The sequence below is a fragment of the Dermochelys coriacea genome, chromosome 9 (genome assembly GCF_009764565.3).
Source record: "Dermochelys coriacea isolate rDerCor1 chromosome 9, rDerCor1.pri.v4, whole genome shotgun sequence".
Lineage (NCBI taxonomy): Eukaryota > Metazoa > Chordata > Testudines > Dermochelyidae > Dermochelys > Dermochelys coriacea.
The window spans coordinates 103,899,291-103,921,276 of record NC_050076.1 but is presented as its reverse complement, the minus strand read 5'-3'; the positions used below and the strand labels follow the sequence as shown (position 1 = coordinate 103,921,276).

The 21,986-nt window shown below is 50.3% G+C and overlaps 1 protein-coding gene across 4 annotated transcripts in view; it reads right to left on the bottom strand.

Moving 5' to 3' along the window:
- DLG3 (discs large MAGUK scaffold protein 3) overlaps positions 1 to 21,080 on the bottom strand; it is a 185,115-nt gene extending 164,035 nt beyond the window's left edge. For 2 of the 4 annotated variants that reach the window (XM_038415195.2, XM_038415196.2), the window contains exons 1-3: positions 20,510 to 21,080; positions 17,354 to 17,485; positions 2,765 to 2,857 (exon numbers count right to left, since the gene is read on the bottom strand). In XM_038415195.2, the coding sequence (XP_038271123.1) occupies positions 2,765 to 2,857; positions 17,354 to 17,485; positions 20,510 to 20,525 (241 nt within the window). In that variant the 5' untranslated portion in view covers positions 20,526 to 21,080. The remainder of the gene's footprint in view (positions 1 to 2,764; positions 2,858 to 17,353; positions 17,486 to 20,509) is intronic. The other 2 variants (XM_038415197.2, XM_043492954.1) reach the window with 1 other exon arrangement.
- Positions 21,081 to 21,986: the final 906 nt, after the last annotated feature.

The following is a 21,986-nucleotide window of genomic DNA, read 5'->3' as shown; positions in this document are numbered from 1 at the left end:
CTTTCACTGTTGCCCCCATACGGCCACCCTGCATGGCTCTGAGAGCAGCTCATTCGGGAAGTTTTTAAGAAGCAGGAAAAAGCCCTTTTGTACTAGAGCAGCAGAGTTCTCCCGGTGCAGGGCTGCTGAAGGCTGCCGTACTCCATTCTCCTGGGCATCCTTCAGGATCGGAGGATGTTGGGTGGGACATGTTCTGATCTCCTGCTCTGGCGGCAGCCCACTGGCCTGGGAAATGCCATGAATTCACGCAGCCTGCAGGGGGGCGGTACTGTATGCTAGGACCCAAGTCAGCCCTCCGAGCAGCCCAGCATCTAGAAGGTACAGAAGTGGCCTCTATGTGAGCTGCCTCTATATAAATCCATGGTACGCCCACATCTTGAATACTGCGTGCAGATGTGGTCGCCCCATTTCAAAAAAAGATATATTGGAATTGGAAAAGGTTCAGAAAAGGGCAACAAAAATGATTATGGGTATGGAACGGCTTCCGTATGAGGACAGATTAATAAGACTTGGACTTTTCACCTTGGAAAAGAGACAACTAAGGGGGGATATGATAGAGGTCTATAAAATCATGACTGGTGTGGAGAAAGTAAATAAGGAAGTGTTATTTACTCCTTCTCATAAACACAAGAACTAGGGGCCACCAAATAAAATTAATGGGCAGCAGGTTTAAAACAAACAAAAGGAAGTATTTCTTCACACAATGCACAGTCAACCTGTGGAACTCCTTGCCAAAGGATGTTGTGAAGGCCAAGACTATAACTTCAAAAAAGAACTAGATAAATTCATGGAGAATAGGTCAATCAATGGCTATTAGTCAGGATGGGCAGGGATGGTGTCAGGATGTTTGCCAGAAGCTGGGAATGAGTGACAGGGGATGGATCACTTGATGATTACCTGTTCCATTCATTCCTCTGGGGCACCTTTGGTCTGACCCAGTATGGCTGTTCTCATGTTCTTAAACCCACCTTCCCTCCCCGGACCCCACTGCACCTTCCTGGGCCATGGCATATGTGCGTTATCTCCTGAAAAGTGCAGTACAGAATGTGGCTGTAAGCATCCAGAAGAGAAAGTGGGGCAGCTAACAATACAGGGTGTAAGGGGAACCTGGGACTCATCCTTCGTGGACTCCAGCAGCACCACTGGTATATATGCCACATATCCTAAAAGGGCCCAGAAAGCAGTCAACTACCCAAGGAGCCCAGTTAGCTCAGACATGAGATCATAGTAACCAGTCACTACTAAGCAACACAAACAGGACTTTGTTTTAGTGAGAAAACATCTAGTCCTCTGTTATAAAAATAATCATTATGTAACAGAGGAGCACTGGCTCCTCCCTGTTCAGTAATTCTCAGCAACTGCCTGGAATGTGCTAAACTTTATGAAAATAGGATTAAAGAAACAAAACAAAAAAACCTTCTCCCCAGTGTGCCACCAAAAAATCCAGTCTCTGGATCTAGGTAAGTACAGCTGAGCTCTCATGGCATACCAGTGGAATGGAGCCAGGGGGTCTGATTTTTCAGCACTCAAGTACGTGAGACACTTCCCAGAGCACATACGAAGGTTCCTGCCCCAGAGCAGTGGATCTGTGCAAGAGAACCCCTGAGTCCATGTAGGCCATTTGCAGGATCAGGGACTCATTTTAGACGGGGATGCAGTAGATGGAAGTAAGAAACAGTAGGGAAGGGAAGGGCAGGGCGGAGAAGAAGGCAGATTACAGCAGCATCACAAGTGTCTTGGTTAGGGGTTGTGCACAGCATCATGGTTTAATTCACTAATTTCTCATGGGCATCGGGAACTGCACACGTTTGTTTCTCCCATATGTTTGGTTACACAGAATTATTACACAAAAACAACAGTAAAAGAATGTTATAGCTGCACAAGACAGGAAATACCATGGTTCGCGTTGCATGTTCAACTTTAACGGCCAAATTCTGAACCGTGACATTGGTGTAAATCCAGAGTAACTCCACTGAAGTTACTAAGAGTCACTAGGGATTTACATGGGATAATAGAGATCAGAATTTGGCCATAATCTTTCTCCCTGGGGTAGATATATGTCATGTGAATATTATTATTTAACAGCTATACTACAGTAGTGTCTAGAGGCCAAGAGACTGAGTGCCCAGCATGCCAGATGCTGTACAAACATAGAAAATGACAATCCATGCCCCAGAAAGCGTCCAGTTTTTAATTACATGATGAGAGACTTGATCAGAATACAGAGTAGCAGCTGGATCAGCTCCTGCTCTTAGCACAGGACCTTTGGCTGCCTCGCCGCCCCAGCCAGTTTGCTCATGGGTATTTCCAACAGGACTCCAGCCCCGGAGGGTGAAAGGGGAAGGCTTTGCCTGCTCGTTGGGATGCTGCCTCGGGTGGATTTGTGCAGGGAATGCCTGCAGCAGCTCTGTCTCTGCTCTCCCCGCTTAGATTTTCCAGCCTTCACAGAAGACACAACAGCTCCTTTCAGCCACAGGCCCGTTTTCAGGGAGTGAAATGTCCAGGGCACATTCTAACAGAGGATGTGGTTTCCTCTCAGCCCCACATCAGCCAAGTCTCCCAGGCTGGCCCTTCTCTGGCGCCTGATGCCATAAGACCGAAGCTCCCTCCAGCTTCTTCCCTGGGTGTAGCACAAATGACTTGAGTTTGAAACCTACGAGCCAAGTCTCACCCCCCTTACTGGGCCCTTGCTAATCCCACTTGCTGGTCACTCGCCCCCTCTCCTTCCCCACCACAGACTGATTCACCCTCATTCATTCCATACCTGTATTCGCTCCACCACTCTCTGCCCATCGCTGGCTTTCACTGCCCAGTCCACACTTCCTTGCCCTCACCTTCAGGCTGCGGGGCTTCTGCACTGTAGATTAAAGTGTGTTGTCTGTCACCACAGGTAAGTATATCTGCATGAGCTTTAATCTCGCCAGCATAAGCCGCTGCGGTAGCGAGCATGTGGCAGTGCAGGTGTTGGTGCAAGCTAGCTACCCACGTACATGCCCACTGAGGTCTCTGTGAATGTATGTGGGTCACTGGACCATGCTGGGGTCTATGCTACCACACCTTCACTGTTCTTGTTACCCGTGGTAACTAGAATAAAGCTAGGTCAGCTAATCCTTTAACAGACTCCGAGAACTGGTAGGTAAGCTCCCATGAGAAGAAAACTTAAGGGAAAAGGAGCTCAGGAGAACTGGCAGTTTTTCAAGTAGACAATATTAAAGGCACAACTGCAAACCATCCCAATGCAAAGGAAAGATGGGAAGACTAGTAAGGCTCCATCAGGAGTTCTTTAATAATCTGAAAATCAAAAGGAATCCTACAAAAACTGGAAACATGAACAAATTGCTAAGGAGGAGTAAAAAAAAAAAAATAGCACAAGCCTGCAGGGACAAAATCAAAGGCTAAAGCAAAAAATGAGTCACACCTAGCAAGGGACATAAAAGCAACAAGAGATTCTTTAAATGCATCGAAGCAAGAAAAAAAATGAAGGAAAGTGTAGGTCCTCTATTTAGTGAGGAAGGATAACTGATGACATCAAGGAGGCTAAGGTGTTTAATCCTATTTTGATTCAGTCTTCATTAAAAAGGTTAATGGTGACCAGGTACTAAACACAATTAATATTAACAACAAGGGGGAAGGAACGCAAGCCAAAGTAGGGAAAGAACAAATTAAAGAATAGTTAGGTAAGTTGGATGTATTCAAGTGAGCGGGACATGATGAAATTCATCCTTGGGTACTTAAGGAATCATAGAATATCAGGGTTGGAAGGGACCTCAGGAGGTCATCTAGTCCAGCCTTCTGCTCAAAGCAGGACCAATCCCGAACTAAATCATCCCAGCCAGGGCTTTGTCAAGCCTGACCTTGAAACCCTCTAAGGAAGGAGATTCCACCGCCTCCCTAGGTAACCCATTCCAGTGTTTCACCACCCTCCTAGTGAAAAAGTTTTTCCTAATATCCAACCTAAAACCTACCCACTGCAACTTGAGACCATTACTCCTCGTTCTGTCATCTGCCACCACTGAGAACAATCTAGATCCATCCTCTTTGGAACCCCCTTTCAGGTAGTTGAAAGCAGCTATCAAATCCCCCCTCATTCTTCTCTTGTGCACACTAAACAATTCCAGTTCCCTCAGCCTCTCCTCATAAGCCATGCGCTCCAGCCCCCTAATCATTTTCGTTGCCCTCTGCTAGACTCTTTCCAATTTTTCCACATCCTTCTTGTAGTGTGCGGCCCAAAACTGGACACAGTACTCCAGATGAGGCCTCACCAATGTCAAATAGAGGGGAACGATCATGTCCCTCGATCTGCTGGCAATGCCCCTAGTTATACAGCCCAAAATGCCGTTAGTCTTCTTGGCAACAAGGGCACACTGTTGACTCATATCCCACTGTAACCCCTAGGTCCTTTTCTGCAGAACTGATGCCGAGCCATTCGGTCCCTAGTCTGTAGCGGTGCATGGGATTCTTCCGTCCTAAAAACAGGACTCTGCACTTATCCTTGTTGAACCTCATCAGATTTCTTTTGGCCCAATCTTCTAATTTGTCTAGGGCCCTCTGTATCCTATCCCTACCCTCCAGTGTATCTACCTCTCCTCCCAGCTTAGTGTCATCTGCAAACTTCCTAAGGGTGCAGTCCATGCCATCCTCCAGATCACTAATGAAGATATTGAATAAAACTAGCCCCAGGACCAACCCTTGGGCACTCCGCTTGATACCGGCTGCCAACTAGACATGGAGCCATTGATCACTACCCATTGAGCCAGACGATCTAGCCAGCTTTCTATCCACCTTATAGTCCATTCATCCAGCCCATACTTCTTTAACTTGCTGGCAAGAATACTGTGGGAGACCGTGTCAAAAGCTTTGCTAAAGTCAAGGAATAACACATCCACTGCTTTCCCCTCATCCACAGAGCCAATTAGGTTAGTCAGGCGTGATTTGCCCTTGGTGAATCCATGCTGACTGTTCCTGATCACTTTCCTCTCCTCTAAGTGCTTCAGAATTGATTCCTTGAGGACCTGCTCCATGATTTTTCCAGGGACTGAGGTGAGGCTGACTGGCCTGTAGTTCCCCGGATCCTCCTTCTTCCCTTTTTTAAAGATGGGCACTACATTAGCCTTTTTCCAGTCATCCGGGACGTCCCCCGATCGCCATGAGTTTTCAAAGATAATGGCCAATGGCTTTGCAATCACATCCGCCAGCTGCTTTAGCACCCTCGGATGCAGAGCATCCAGCCCCATGGACTTGTGCTCGTCCAGCTTTTCTAAATTGCTCTGAACCACTTCTTTCTCCACAGAGGGCTGGTCACCTCCCCCCCATGCTGTGCTGCCCAGTTCGTGAAAACAGAGGCAAAAAAAGCATTGAGTACATTAGCTTTTTCCACATTCTCTGTCACTAGGTTGCCTCCCTCATTCCATAAGGGGCCCACACTTTCCTTGACTTTCTTTTTGTTGCTAACGTACCTGAAGAAACCCTTCTGGTTACTCTTAACATCTCTTGCTAGCTGCACCTCCAGGTGTGATTTGGCCTTCCTGATTTTACTCCTGCATGCCCGAGCAATATTTTTATACTCTTCCCTGGTCATTTGTCCAATCTTCCACTTCTTGTAAGCTTCTATTTGTGTTTAAGATCAGCAAGGATTTCACTGTGAAGCCAAGCTGGTCGCTTGCCATATTTACTATTCTTTCTACACATTCCAGAGTAGCAGTCATGTTAGTCTGTATTCGCAAAAAAGAAAAGGAGTACTTGTGGCACCTTAGAGACTAACAAATTTATTAGAGCATAAGCTTCGTGAGCTACAGCTCACTTCATCGGATGCATTTGGTTTTCCACCAAATGCATCCGATGAAGTGAGCTGTAGCTCACGAAAGCTTATGCTCTAATAAATTTGTTAGTCTCTAAGGTGCCACAAGTACTCCTTTTCTTTTTTGCGAATACAGACTAATACGACTGCTACTCTTTCCCCCTCATGTTATGCTCCCAGGGGATCCTGCCCATCAGTTCCCGGAGGGAGTCAAACGCTGGCCACTGTTGGAAGACAGGATACTGGGCTAGATGGACTTTGGTCTGACCCAGTATGGCCGTTCTTATGATTAGAATTCAAAATGAATTTAACAAATTGGAGAATTGGTCTGAATTCAACAAGATGAAATTCAATAACGACAAGTCCAAAATACTTCACTTAGGAAGGAAATATCAAATGCACAGCTTCGAAATGGGGAATAACCTGCTATGTGGAAGTACAGCAAAAAAGGATCTGGGGGTTATAGTGGCTCACAAATAGAATATGAGTCAACAGTGTGATGCAGTTACGAAAAAAAGATTGATTATCATTCTGGGGTGTATTAACAGGAGTTTCGTATGGAAGACCTAGGAGGTAATTGTCCCACTCTACTCATCACTGGTGAGGCATCAGCTGGAGTGCTGTGTCCAATTCTGGGCGTCAGACTTTAGGAAAGATGTGGACAAAATTGAGAGAGTCCAGAGTAAAGCAACAAAAATGATCAAAGGTGAGGTAAGGCTAATAAAACGGGGCATGACTCGTCTTGAGAAAAGACGACTGGGAGGGACCTGATCAAAGTCTTCCAGTATGTGAAGGGCTGTTGGAAAGAGGAGGGTGATCAACTGTTCTCCACATCCACTGAAGACAGGACAAGAAGTCATGGGCTTAATCTGCAGCAAGGGAAATTTAGGTTAGATGTTAGGAAAATCTTTCTAACTAGAAGGATAGACAAGCATGGGAACAGGCTTCCCAGGGAGGTTGTGGAATTCCCATCATTGGAGGTTTTTAAGACCAGGTTGGACACACACCTGTCCAGGCTAGTCTAGGTTTACGTGGTCCTGCCTCAGCACTAGATGACTTCTCCAGGTCCCTTCCAGCCCAACATTTCTATGATCCTACCCACACTGAATACACCTGGATTTATGGTGTAGATGTACGTTGGATGTGCTCATGTGAGAAAGAAAAGTCAGGAGAAGGGAGGGGCAGGTAGAAAAGGACCCTGGGTGACAATGGAAGCAGCCTGAGGAAGGAAGGGGAGCCCAGGACCAGCCCCCCCCCCAACACCTCTCGCCCTGTGACACCACAGGGCAGTGTCCCTCCAAGGCAGGTTTGTATCCGTGAACGGTGCCTAGCAGCAAAGGACTGCAAGGGGGCCACCCAGTACTCCATAAGGATCACTGAAAAACTCCTGATCAGACAAGCTGGTTTTCAAGCAAGAATCCTGCAGAGGCTCAGATACTGAGACACACACAGAGGCTTCTGTTCCATGAACACCACGCTCTGCGGGTGTGCCCTCTGGCGTACTCTTTGTACTGTGCCCATTGCTGAGAGGTTGCTGTACCCAGCACACCCACCCGCTACCAAAGCCAGACAGACAGACAGTCTCACAGCCCAGCAGAGGTCAGGTTATCCTGGGAGAGACTCATCCTCCCATTCATCAGTGTTTACAGCAGTAGCAGGAGCTGGTGTCGGTTTCCGAGGAGACAGGACACCAGCAAATCCACAGCAGGGGTCTTGCTGGAGAGGAAGAAAAGGGCTACATAAGGCACTAATCCTCAGCAGCATCTGCAACGATGCAGGGCAGCATGTGGTGGCTCTGGCTGGTTTCTGATGGTTTCATAGGGATCACGTGCAGCACACGGGACATACAAGGGGAGCAGAGGGCACACAGCAGGAAGCAGGGTGAGTGCGCCAGGTGTGGGAGGGGAATCTGCGGATTACCACAAATGGGGTAGGGCCTGCAGTAATGAAATGATCAGGCTTCCAGGAAGCCCAGCAAATCCTCCAGCACTAACTGCTCCACCAACACTGGAGTCTCAGTGACCGCATGTGTCCTGTGGGCCTTGCAGGCTGCATCTCAGCAACCAGCCCGCGAAGAGCTGTCAGGGGCTGCTTCCTGCACAGCCTCTGCTGTGAACATCGGAGAGGGCAATTCCCGAGAGAGGCCTGGAATCAGGCTGCTCACGCACCCACTGGCAGGAGGCCGAGTGGCCTCAGGATCACTAGCCCTAAACATTCAAACATCAGGAGATGGGACCAAACAGAATGAGACTTTTAGTAGATGAGATTGGGCTTTTTGGGCTGTCTTCTAATTTTTGCACTTACTTCCCTGTTCTCTGTGTGTGAAACAAGTACAGTGCTGCTGGCTGGGCCAGATGGAAGTGAGTAAAGTACTGTGGTCCCTGCTACAGAAGCTCTTGCCAGAGGCCCCAGTTGATATCAGGGCTTTGTTGTGCGAGACAAGTCACTGCACAAACACACACCAGAGACCCTCCCTGCCCCCTGCAGCTTACAGTCGAATGCAAAGCCTGGTAGCGAGCTTGTGACATGGTAACTGGAACAGGAACCAAACTAATTCCCTCTCGGGTCCATCCACCAGCCATTGCCTGGGAACGACTTTTAATCCCTGCTGAGCCAGACAAAATTCAAACCTGTGATTAACAGGTGAAAGACACCCTAGCACATTAGAAATGCTCTGAGGCCGCCAGTCCCCCAGGAGCACCAATGCTGCACCTCCGGGAATGAAGCAGCTGTTTGGAAAGATGAGGTTATTCAATCAAATTCTTACCTTTCTGGAGCTCAGACACACAGGCAATGTTTCCCACAGGCCCCCCTGAGTCTCAAACATACCCAGCCTGCCACAACCTGTTTCTAGAGGGACAGCTCTTCCTTAGCTACACACAGCTAATAAAAAGGCAACAAGAAAAGAATTGGCACATCCAGTTTCACTTCTACATACAATCTTGTGCAGACTAAAATACTCTCACAATATCTCTAGGGCTATCTCTTATGCTAACTTCGGTACATAGAGGTATTTGTTTGCACCCACCCCCTTCAGATGGAGAGTACAGGCCTTTTCTGCTTCACCAATAGCTCTGCACTTACAACACTGCCCCGCTGCTGCTGTGTGGCTGTTGAATTTCAGTGAAGACTGTGCCTATGCTGACAGGAGGGATTCTCTCTTTGGTGTAGGCAGCCAGGTTGATGGGAGAATTATTCTGTTGACCTAGCGCTGTCTACACTGGGGTTAGGTCAATTTAACCGTGGTGCTCAGGGGGGTGGATTTTTCACATCCCTGAGCAACATCCTTATTCCAACCTAAGCTCCTAGTGTAGACTGGGCCTAAGAAACTGCTATCCTCTATACAAGTCAGTCCAAACAGGGAGCCAGCATGCACATGCCAGTGGGTTACACAAATATTTGTGAGACAGCACTGTGAAACTGAGCACTAGCATTCTTGGTTCTTCTTCCTGGCTCTGGGAGCAAATTGTGGGCTAAGGTTACAAACATCATAGCCAAATGTGACCAAGCCTTTCTTTGGATTGTCTGCAGGGACTGCACTGAACCTGGGATCTTTGGACGTAAAAGCATGAGCTTCTGCGGCATGAGCTAAAGCAGCTCTCTAAGGGTACATCTAGACTGCAATTAGATACTGGTAGCTGACCCGTGCCATCTGACTCGGGCTCGTGAGGCTCAGGCTAAGGGGCTGTTTAACAGCAGTGTAGATGTTTGGGCTCAGGCTGGACCGTGGGCTCTAGGACCCTGCGAGCTCGGAGGGTCCCAGTGTTTGGGTTGCAAGCATTAACAGAGTCATAAACCACAACAGTCTAGAGAGTGACACAGAGCCACTCTTGTAGCGTAGATTACACAAGTACTTAATTTAGCATGATCCTTCTGTAAGGCTATATGGCAAGGTGGCATCTGGTATGTTAGAAACCTGATTTCTGTTCCCAGTTCTGCCTAAAGTGACCGTGTGCAAGTACAACTACCTTCTTTGTAAAACTGGTGAATAATAGTTATCCCCCAAGGACTGAGACCCTGCCTCATACTAAGGATTGTGAACGTCACAGCACTATGAACAGTAGCTAGGAGAAGAGCTAGGTCGAGAATGTACGGTCTCTGGGATAGCAGTTTAGTACACCTCCCCCTATACTACATGGTACTATGGGTCAGCCTCTTCCTCCCCACACAAAGTCACATACAGGCTGCAGTTTTGAATCATCATGAGACTCCTGAAGCAGGGGCCAAAACTGCATTATTTGTGGCTGTTCCCATGGTCCCGTAGGTCCCTGAGTGCCTGAACTGTTCCCTCGGCAGTTTCACTACAAATCACAAACTTGGCTCACCAGCAGGCAAAGGCCTCAAACACATTAAGAAAAAGGCCAGGAGGCAAGAGGCAGCAAATCCTGTTTTCCCTGCTCAAGGCCAAGTAATTTCTTTTGTGCCTGAGCCCAGGGCTCATGCATTCCTGAGCAGCAGCAGCACTCTGTCCGGAAATAACCACCCTCTCCCACAGTGACTCTCAGCCAAGCACGGGCTGTTCCCGGCACAGAGCCGAACACAACTCAGCCCCCACCAGTCGCTCCCAAAGCAAGCAACCCCGTCCTAGCCCAGAAGCGACCCACACAATCCCTGAGCAGAAGGCCTGTTCGCTGGGATGCACTAGCGGAGGAAGGTAGGTGCTGCCCAGGTCCTGCAGGAGTGCGAGTGCCCCAGTTCTGAGGACAGACACATGCTTTTGGGTCCCCCACAGGGCACACACGGGGCCTAAAGAAAGCAGCCACCACATTCCTGAAAACATGCAAAGTGACAGACCTCCTCCTCAGCCCAGCACTGTCTGAACCAGGGCAGGTGCCCTTCTGTGAAGCTGCGCAGAGCGCAGCCACGTGGGGCTGCCAAGCTGCCTGGGCACTAACTAAACAAAGAATAATGCCACTCCTTCCTTGGGATAGCTCACTGCCAAGCCCACGGATTTACGCACACGTTGGGTTCCAAGCTGGAGAAACACCACCCCAACGGGAAAGTGACCAGAGAGACGGAAAATTGACTGGGACTGAAACTGCCTCATCTCTCCCAGAACTACACAGCCCCACTGGCTGCTGCCACCACCATAGTCAATAAAGCCACACGCAACGATGTGGATTCCACCCAGGCTGCTACAGCCTGAGCCCCATTTTCACAGATTAATGTTATCACGAACCCTTGCGAGTCACTGTGTATTTAGACTTTCTACTGTGGTAGCCCCTAGGTGCCCTGGCTGGGGCTCAGGACTCCATTTTTCAAGGTGCTGTTCACACCTGTAGTAGGAAGACAGTCCCAGACTGAAAGCCTATAATCTATGCATATGATGAGACAAAGGCTGGTGTATAAAACAAATACATGGATGGAGGAGAAGGTACAAAGCGAAGCTGCCCTGGGCAATGTATCGAGTAGCAGCATCTGCACACATACACCTGCGTGTCATATGGTTTGTCTGTCGACTGTAGAAGCTGCTCACAGGGACTCACTGACCCATCACTAGATTTAGTTTTATTCCAAACCAGCTAGACCCTCAGAGAGGAAACCTGGCTCGTAAACAAACATTGTGAATTTCAAATGTATTTGATATGGAAATTCCAGCTAATTCACCAGGCCTCCCTGCTGGACTCTCAGCCTCTCCCCCAGATTAGCCTGTTTTGAGCCAGACTACACAGGAATATAGCTGAACGCCACTCCTGCGCTAACAAAACACCACCAACCCGTTTATCTTTACGCCTCCTGCTGACACCACAGTGCCCCCTGACCCGCTGCAGCATGTTCTGCTGCCCTCCCTTTGCTGAGGACAAGGGCTCTGCATTCCTCTCCAAAGCCATGGAACAGCTCTGTCATTGTTCCCAGGACAATCATTCATAGCTCCTGTCTCTCAGGGAGGGAAGACAGAGCTCCTGGAACCCAGCAGAAAAGGAAAGAGGGGTAGAATGCAAGGAGTTAGTGGGGCAGGAGAGGAGAGACTAAGGAGAAGACCCTCTGTTGGATTGCTGTGTGGGAAACAGGTTCTGGGTGCAGCTATGTGTAGTAAAGCGGCAAACTGCCTAGGTAATATGGTGAGGTGAACCTCAGAAATGCCTGAAAGAGAACTGGTTGGCATTAATTACCATAACAGGTTTTACTGAGAATGGATAGATGGATCCTCCAGGCTCTCACCTCCTGGTCAGAGCTAACCAGATGCTTTTGAGCTCTCACTTGTACCATGGTTTACTCAAAAGATTTCATACAAGCCTGAGACACATCTCTGAGGTCTGGGGGAACAGCAGAGTAGGGGCATTTCTTCTCTTTCCAAGGGACTGGGGAATCAGACATCCCTTTAAGATACCTCTGAAGACACTTTGGAATTGCTGCACATTTCCCTTGAGGTCTGGAGTCTCTAGGCATCTGGCAGGTGGAATCCAAGGGGAAGAGTTCAGATAGGGAGCTCCTGTGTCTCACTGAAGATTTTTTCTGCTGTAAATTGTTCCCTGGTATTGTCTTTATATTTTTGTATCTTAAGAGCCAATCATAACTAGTTCCTGCCCAGAATTTATCCTGACCTGGTACGGCACAAAGCAGAGCAGACTCTGGGTTCGAGATGTCAAATTATTTCTGTTTTTTTAAAAAAAATCTTTCACCAAAGTGTTACATTTTTAAATGGCCTCATTTTTATGTAACCCACAAAATTATTATATATTTGTTGTTCCCACTGCTGGCTCCACACAGAACTAAAATTAATGGTAGCTTGGGTACAAGTGATCATGACTTGATCACATTTATAATGTGCAAGCAGAATAAAATTCAGACAACTAAGATATACACTTGGCAGTTTAAAAAGTCCAGTTTCACAAAGCTGAAAATAATTACGAGGCAAATTGGCCGTGAGGAAGAATTTGTTCAGAAAAATATGAAAGATAATTGGAAATAATTTAAGGACACCTTACTAGATGCCTCAAAAGCCACAATCCCACAATCAAGCAGAAGGCTGTACTGGTTCAAAAAAAGACCTTGTTTAGAGGGGAAGTGAATGCACCTATAAAAAAAAATACTAACAAATGAAAGAAGGGGGAAATTGATAGTAATGAATATAAATGAGATGTGTTAGGAATGGAAGAAAATTGATAAGGAAAGCAAAAGGGACACAAGGAGAAATCTATGGCCAGCACAGTTAAGGACACTCAGAATTTTTAAAAATGTATTATGAACAAAAAGAATCTGACAATGGTGTTGGTCTATTTTTAGATACAAATAGTAAAATCATCAATAATAATTGGCAGAAGTGTTCAACAAATATTTCTTTTCTGTATTTCAGGCAAAAAACAGATGATATAGTCTCATCACATGGTGATGATAACACTCCTTCCATTCCACTAGTATCTCTGGAGGATGTTAAAGAGAACTGGTTGGCATTAATTACCATGACAGGTTTTACTGAGAATGGATAGATGGATCCTCCAGGCTCTCACCTCCTGGTCAGAGCTAACCAGAAGCTACTAAAGTCAGACATTTTTAAATCAGCAGGTCCAGAAAACTGGCAGCCAAGGGTTTTAAAAGAGCTGGCTACGGAGCTCACTTGACTGGTAAAGGTGATTTTCAATAAGTCTTCGAGCACTGGGGAAGTTCCAGAAGATTGAAAGAAAGCTAATGTGGTGCCAAATGGGATGACCCAGGCAATTATAGGCCTACCAGCCTGACATCAATCCTGGGCAAGATAATGGAGTAGCTGATATAGGACTTGCTGAATAAAGAATTAAAGGGGAGGGTAATGTAATTAATGCAAATTAGCATGGGTTTATGGAAATAGATCCTGTCAAACTAACCTGGTATCTTTTTTTGATGAGATTACTAGTTTGGTTGATAAAAGTAATAATGTTGATGTAATGTCCTTAGCCTTCTCTAAGGCATTTGACTTGGTACCACACACCATTTTGATTACCCAACTAGAACGATATAAAATTACCATATTGTTGTATGCAGTGTTGTACCTGTGTTGGTCCCAGGATATTAGGGGGACAAGGCGTGTGGACCAACTTCTGTTGGTGAGAGGGACAAGCTTTCGAGCTACACAAAGCTCTTCTTTAGGTCTGGGAAATGTACTCAGAGTGTCACAGCTAAATATAAGGTGGAATAGATTGTTTAGCATAAGAAAATGTAAATGTATACAACTAGGAACAAAGGATGTGGACCCTACTTACAGGATGAGGGACTCTACCCTGGGAAGCAGTGACTCTGAAAAAGATGTTGGGGTCATGGTAGATAATCAGCTGAACATGTGACACTGTGCCCAAAAGAGCTAATGCAAACCTCGGATGCATAAACAGGGGTAGAGAGGTTATTCTACCTCTGTATTTGGCATTGGTGTATGCACTGCTGGAATAGTGTCCAGCTGTGGTGACCACAATTCAAAATGATGTTGATAAATCGGCCACAGTTCAGAGAAAAGCCATAAGGATGAGTAAAGAATTAGAAAACATGCCTTATAGTGTAGTCTATACTCAAGGATCTCAATCTATTTAGTTTAACAAACAGAAGGTTAAGGGGTGACTTGATTACAATCTATAAGTACCTACTTAGGAACAAATATTTAATAATGGGCTCTTCAATCTAGCAGAGAAAGATCTAACATGATCCAATGGCTGGAAGGTGATGCTAGACAAATTCAGACTGGAAATCAGTTGCAAATTTTTAACAGTGAGAGTAATTAACTATTGGAACAATTTACCAAAGGTCATGGTGGATTCTCCATCACTGACAATTTTTACCCCAAGATTGGATATTTTTCTCAAAGCTCTGCTCTAGGAATTATTATGGGACAGTTCTGTGACCCATATGATGCAGGAGGTCAGACTAGATGATCACAATGGTCCCTTTTGGCCTTGGAATCTATGAGTCTATGAAAACAAAACACTCTTCTTAGATGGTTATACATTTGGTATCAAACAGCTAACTCTTCTTTTTAATGCCCAGAAAACTACCATGTGTAGTTTTAGCAGAGATCCCTGCCCAAGCAGAAAGCCCCTTGATGAGAATCAGTTTATCAGAGGAAAAGACAGCAGCAGGGAGCGATTTCACTAGCCCCTTCTGAAGGAGGAGGTGAGAATCATCTATAGCAGCGGTTCTCAAACTGTGGGTCACGACCCTGTTTTAATAGGTTGCCAGGCCTGGTGTTAGCCTTGCTCGGTCCTGGAGCTGAGGCCGAAGCTGAAGCCCAAGCCCCACTGCCCAGGGCTGAAGCCTGAGGGCTTCAGGTTATAGGCCCCATGTCTGGCTTTGGCTTTGGCTTTGTCCCCCCCGATCCGGGGTGGAGGGGCTTGGGCAGGCTCAGGCGTCAGTCCCCGTCCTGGGGTCATGTAGTAATTTTTGTTGTCAGAAGGAGGTCACAGTCCATTGAAGTTTTAGAACCCCGGACATATAGGCAGGCTGGATTTCAGTCTGGTGGGATACAGTTAGAGATGCCATCCAAACACAGTGTACTCCTCAGGCCTGGAAATGGGAGGTGGAAAGACATTACTGGCCACTGTGTTCTCTCTCTGTTCAAAACACCTGTTCTTCTCTATAGCCTGAGCCAACATGACTCAGCAAATGGAGCCACACCCTCACCACACAGTAGCCCATGAGCCACCGCACCTGGGCGCTGACAAGCGCCTGACTATGCTGTGCCTGCAGGGCCCAAGCAATCACATGGAGTGGGAGCGAGTGAGGCAGCAGTGTGTCCCTGAACATGTCCCGCAGAGGGTCCATCCATCTCCAGCAGCAGGAAAGGAGGTAGGAGACAGCCTCCTAGAAATACCCATCCTGCCTCACCAGCTTCACATGCACCGTCATTAACCATTCATAGTCATTCATTTAGCAAGACAGGAGGAAGGCCCCAGGAATTAGAGTGTTAGGCTGTGTCTCAAGAAACCCTAGTTCAATTCCCTGCTCTCTCACAGACTTCATATATGACCTCAGCTTAGGCAGATCACTTAGCTTCTGTGTGCCTCCCTTCTCCTCTGTACCATGAGCAGGCTAGCAGTTCCTGCCTCGCCAGGTGTGTGAGGGGACGTGCATTAAAGATCGCGAGGAGCTCAGGTACTAGGGTGATAGGGGCCATACAAGTACCTTAGAGAAAGGCCAAGTTAATTTAATTTAGATGCCCACAAACAGACGGTGGTTCTCACACACATATTCATTATTCTAGCTTATTAGCAGACGGATTCCTGCAGATACCTTTTGGTCTCTGGCTTAGTGGAGCATTCAGAATTGGAGTTGTGTTAATGTTCACTGACACATAACTCACATGGTAGGGTTTGTGCACCCCAAGGGTTACTGTTAAAATCAGGTTTCTGCCAGTCATGAGCTCAGAATTTAGTTTGTGTGAATAGTCTGTAGTAATCATTTAAAATTTGCTGCAAAATTTGCAGGAACAGTCCTGGCCATTAATTTGTTTGCTAGAAAATTCATTGGAAGTGAACAGGAAAGGAGCATGAAAGTAGGAAGTCGGTGTGTGTAAGAATTCAACAGGATATTGGTGGGAGTTTCTCTCATTGTATTTGTCTAGTGTCTAATAAGACTCCAGCTGCGCTGATGTAATGCCAGGGGGTTGCCACGCTGAGATCCAAGGAAGGGGAAGACATTCTCAGTCCTCTGACCTGCAAGATGGGGCTGCCTATTATAGCCATTTCTTGTGTATAGTTCTTTTCCCTCAACACATCGTATTCCTTGCAAAATACTCCAGGTTCGGAGTTCCTGAAAGCCAGGGCTGCCTTGGGAGCTGCTTTTCCAACCCTGTGAAATATTATCTCCAACAGGAAGCAAGTGGAGAAGAACCTACTTCTCCCCAAGGGATGATAATAAGAATAGAGAGAAGCAATGCCGATACAAGCAGGCTGTGTGTGTCAGGGCCGGGAGGGAAAGGTGCATAAAACTCCATCACATGATCCATAGCTGATGGGCCATAAACACCATCATGTTTGAACACTACAAGAAGTGCTTTATAAAACTTCAAGGCCCCTTAACGTGCACTGCCCTGGGCATCCTGGGGTGAAAAAAAAAATCCACATTGCCCTACAAATTGGCAGTGAAAAAGAAAGACCGAGGCAACAATTAGAAGGTTAAGACCAGTCAGTGAGAGGAGCATTCTGGGAATCGTAGTCCACAGGACCTATGCATGACCCACTTTGCCTTTCACTATTACAGTTACTGTCTCACAGGTTAAGCCACTTAACAGCTCCAGCTGTACTGAAGCTTTGAGCTCTTTCACATGCTTGAATGGACTCGTTCTGTGCCACTGTACAGCCACATTAGGAGGGTATTGAGCTCAGGTCTCTGACTCCTGCTGACAAAGGGCGGTTCCAGGGCTCTTCCCAGGCCCCAGAGAGAGTGTAGAAAAGCCTTGACACATGGGCTGCAGAAAGTTCCTTAAAGCTCATTCCCCCAAGGAGCTGGGCTCCTGCCGCAGACACTAGGAGATCAGAGCCCGGGTCCCCAACATCCTCACCCTGAGCGGGGCAGGTTACGCATGTGTGTCAGCCACCGAGTGGCTGTTCAGTGCAAAGCCAGCAGTCAGCTCACTAGGCGGAAGGCGCTTACCCAGCAGGGCCTGAAAGAGGTCACTTCGGAAGATGTGCGAGACCTTTCCAATAGAGGCCTTCAACTGCTGCTCTTCAGGAGCCCTCAGAGTGGTTTGGTACCTGGTCAGAATCGCCACGGCCCGTTGAGTATCTGGGGAGACAGCACAGGAGAGCCCTCAGACTTCATCAGACCATCATGTAGCACATTGCATCCCCCACAACAATACAGAATAGCACGTCACCACACATCACTGCCCCCTGGCATTTCCCCGTACACCAGGAAGGGGTCTGCCACCCACCAGGTTCAATCCCTGCCATCAGGGACCCCTCAGGCACACCAGTGACTGTGGGCCAGACCCTGCACCACTGATTTACCAGGCAGTGAAAGACGAAGGGTCGCTGCTGAAGCCAGGAACAAATTATGGAACCTGTGGTTCTGTGGGTCCGATTCCTTTGAGCCTGAAGGTAAGAGATTGTACAGACTGTACCCACCTACCCCAAACACACCGGAATTACACTGCAACCCCAACCCTCAGCATCTGGCCCTAAGGCCGACAGGGCAATCCTGGGGGTGCCCCTAGCTGCACTGCGGGACCCCACATCTCCACAGGAACAGCATGGTTAGCGCCTCGGGGGGGGGGGGGGAAATGTGTCTGGCTGCATTGCATCCTGGTACTCAGTCTCCATGTGAGGTCCCTCACCAGCAGGGGAGAGCAGCCACAAGCTAGGGCAGTTATGCACAATGGGTGTTGCCTGCTGGCTCTCAGCGGGGCTGGGTTTGGACATCCCCCTGCTCCCCAAGCGGGTCTTTGGCAGACAGAGGCTGAGCCTGCTCTGAGCTGCCTGACGGGATTGAGGCACAGAGGCAGAGGTGGCCATGGGGGAGCCAAGGGCAGGGATAGCAGGGACCTGATCCATTTCCATCTGGAGAGCTGAATGTTTCTCTGGACGAGTTCCTTGCGCCATCAGCCCAGCTCTATAGCCCGACACAGGCCAGCTCCTGTAGTTCAGCAGCAGCCCCTTGTCCTAGCAGGGCAATGGATCTCACACAAACAAGAAGGTTTCACACAGATCTTGGGCTGGTCCCATCCCTGTCAGCAAATGTTTCCCTTTGTTTGGAGGCAGCAGGAAAAACAAAGGACTTCTGTGTGGGGGAGGAGGTGAGGGGGGAGGTCGGGGCACATCTCTGGACCTAGGAACTCATGCAAAAGGGTTGATCTGCCTTGCTAATCCTGAGGCATCCAGTGCCCACAGCAGGGGACAGTGCACAGAACAAGGGGATCTGTGTCCCTGAGAGCCTAGACTCGGGCACCTGGGGATTTCTGCAGGGACGCGGTCGGTCCCGGGAGGAGACAGAAACACCCCCATTCTCCTGTTGGCGGGAAAAGGAAGGTGGTTTTGTCTGTGTCACCTTCCCACACTGGTGGATTGCAGGCCCCAGAAGGGAAAGAGGAAGCGGTGAAGCATGAATAAGCCTTAATGCAAACAGAGTCCTTCCCCTCCCAGAGCCGGTGAGAGGCTGAGATCTCCTGGGACGCCAGCTGGATTTATTGGGTTTGCAAGGGATTACAGGCTCCTGCCATCCCTGGAACCTAAAACCCCTCTGCCTACAGAACCAGTTCAGCCCGGGCACACACTCTGCCCAGCTGTCCCTTCCCCGGCCAGAGGGTCAGTCTTTGTAGCCTGTTCACTCCCTGGCCTGGCTGCTGAGACTAACACCAGCAGAGCCAGCGAGGGCCAGTGTGACGAGGTGGTTTGCCCCCTAAATGGACAGAGAACCAAAACTCACGCTGCTTCGGCTGTGGAAAGCACATGAGCCCAGGGGACTCCGAGTCACATCCCTCCCCTGCGAGGCTACACAGAAGGGGGCTCCGGTACTGTCTGGGCATGACAGAAAGAGTGCACTGAACCCTGCACAGGCAAACGGACACCACGTGGGTGCTGGTGGGGAGGGATGCATCCCACAAAACAGAACCTCTGCAAGTGCCCCAGAATCGCCTTCTTCCATGACAACTGGGTCCCACTTTGACCTCGCTCGCATGCGGTCACGTACAATCAAAAATGAACGCAGCCTGAAGCTGGGGGGCCGGGCTCTCACCACACCAGCCCGGGAGGAGGGGAGGGCCGTGTCCCCAGAGTGGAGGAAGAAGAGGGTGGTCCCTCTTAGACGGCCGATAAAACGACTCCAGGGAAACATTCACATGACAGCCCCAATGAGGCCTGGTGGATGCAGTAATGACCGGGAAGAGCCTGAGCCCAGGGCCCTGGTGCCTCCTGCCCACTATTGAAGGGCTAAAGGCCTGATCTCCCGCCTGCAGCAAGGGCACAGCACAGAGGGATGAGAACACAGCTGACCCCCAGGCACAGCTGCCTGCTCAGGCCCTCAGCACCCTGAGACCAGCAGGACCCTGCCAGGGCCAGCGCCCGTGGCCCAATCCATGCCCAGGGTCTCTGGGCCTCGCTCGCGCTGATGCTGTGCAAGCATGGTGTGCCACTGCAGCCTGAGCCTCGCCATGGCTGGCTGGCCGAGGTGCCCTGGCTGACACGCCTAGGGCAGCCTCTGGGCCTTTTCCGGTCAGGCGCGGCCTGGTAGCCCGGCGGGCCCCTGAGCATTAGCCCCACGCAGGGGCTCATGGCAGCCAGGGTGCTTTTGCGCCCGCGCTGGTGCTGGGGTGGAGCTAGGAACTGCGGGGACAGGAGGAGGGGGAGGGGGGTCGCTCTTGCAACTAGTGCAGGAGGAATTGCAGAGGCACCTCTGGGCAGAGCACCCCAGGGCAGGGCTCAGCTACGCCAGCCCCAGTTAGGGCAGCTCCTCCGGTTTCCTACCTGCCAGTGCCCCAAACTCGCCCACACTCTGGGAGCCCAGTGGGGTTAGCACCGGGCAGAGCTGCTCTGCAGCCAGAGCCCTCCTCACTCACAGGTGTCGCTGGGTCCCCGCACGGCTCTTGGGGACAAGGAGCCAGCTCTGCCCAGCCCGGGGGAGCTGGGAAAACTGGCTTTACTTGCCCCTGGCTCTGATGTCTCAAAGCCGAAGCCAGGTGTCTAATCAAAGCTCCTGCTCCCTGGGTCTGGGCTGGGCTGTTTGCAGCTCTACGCCCCCCTCGCCACCCCCAGGCCAGGCGTCTCCTGCACTCGCCCCAGTGGCCTGGCCAGGGCTCGGGGCTCCAGTCCTTACCTTGCCTACTGATCATCTCGCCTCTGGGCAGGGCTGCAGGTCCCTTTGCAGCCGTTTCCTCCAGTGCTTGTGGCCCCAGGAGCCTGCCCTCATGTCAGCCCCACAGCCACAGGCCGGTCCCTGGAGCTGGCTAGCGGCTGGGACCCCCGGGCCTGGCCCGGCCACGGGAAAGCGATACAAGGAACCGGCTGCCTCCTTCCCCAGCTCCAGCCACAAAGGCTCCTGCTGCCTGGGACCTGGCCCTCTCCCCCCACTGCCCCCCAGCCTGGCCAGTGCTGGGACCGTGCCCCCGGGCAGCCCCAGGCGAGCCCCTCGGGCCGGGCACAGGCCAACGCTGCCTGCCAGGGCAGTGGGGAGCCAGGCTCCCTGCTGTCGCCCTGGGCTGTGTGTGGAGTGGAGCGGAGGGGGCTGGGCTGGGCTCAGGGGCGGGCCCAGCCATGGAGCGAGGGCTGGTCTGCCGTGCTGCCCGGGGGCCCTGGCCTGCAGGGAAGGGGGGCCTGCAGCCACTGCTGGGCGCTGCCCCCCAGGCCTGGCCCCGCACGGCCGCTTGGACCCGGGCCCAGCCCGGCCGGCCTCTGTCAGCCCTTCAGGGCTTGCTCGAAAGTTGGTGCTGGGCTGGGCCGGACATTAACCCCGGCGCTGCCAGAGGAGAGGGAAGCCAGGGCCTGCAGCCGGTGGGGTGGGGCTCCGTCCAGCCAGGCATGGGCCTTAGGGAACCAGGCACCCCAACATTAGAGGCTTTGCATACACAGGCACCTGTAACACCCTCCCCCAGAAAAAAAGGGTCCCAATTTTTCCACACTTGCCACCTGGTCACCTGCATGCTGTGGTCCCCAAACTTTTTACCTCGTGCCCCCCCCATTACCCCATCCATGCCCCTCCCCCCAAGCCAGGGCATGCAGCTCTGCGAGGGGAGGGACACAGACAGGGGTAAGAGCTGGGGGCAGGGCCGGGAGCGGAGCTGGGTGGCACTCCCACCCCATCCCCCTGTGGGGCTGGCCCAGGCCCCAGCTGCTTCCCCCCAACATTCCTCTGTGTCCTCTGGGGGAGTGCACCCCACAGGCTGGGGGCCTCTGCCCTAACAGGACTTCACCAAAACCACTTCACATAATTGGACCTCACCCCAACTAGTGCAAGCTGGCCTGGGAATTAAGGGTAAGGGGGGGTGTGTACATGTTGAGGGCCGTTAGCAGAGCTCGGGGAAGCCCACGGCTGGGATAACAGGGGGATCATGGGTCAGGCCTGAGGGGCACTGGCAGAGCTCTAGCCAGGGGAGGCCAGGGCTGAAGGTCAGGATCGAGGGGTGAAAGGGAGGGCAGAACCAGGGTGCTGGAACAATGTGTGCAGTGGGGGTGCTGAGAGCCATTGAACCAAACTGTGAACCCTGTACATGATGGAAACCACTTCAAGCCAGGGTGGGGGGCCAACCCCAGCATCCCTAGTTCCAGCACCTATGGGCAGAACTGAGAGGGGAAGA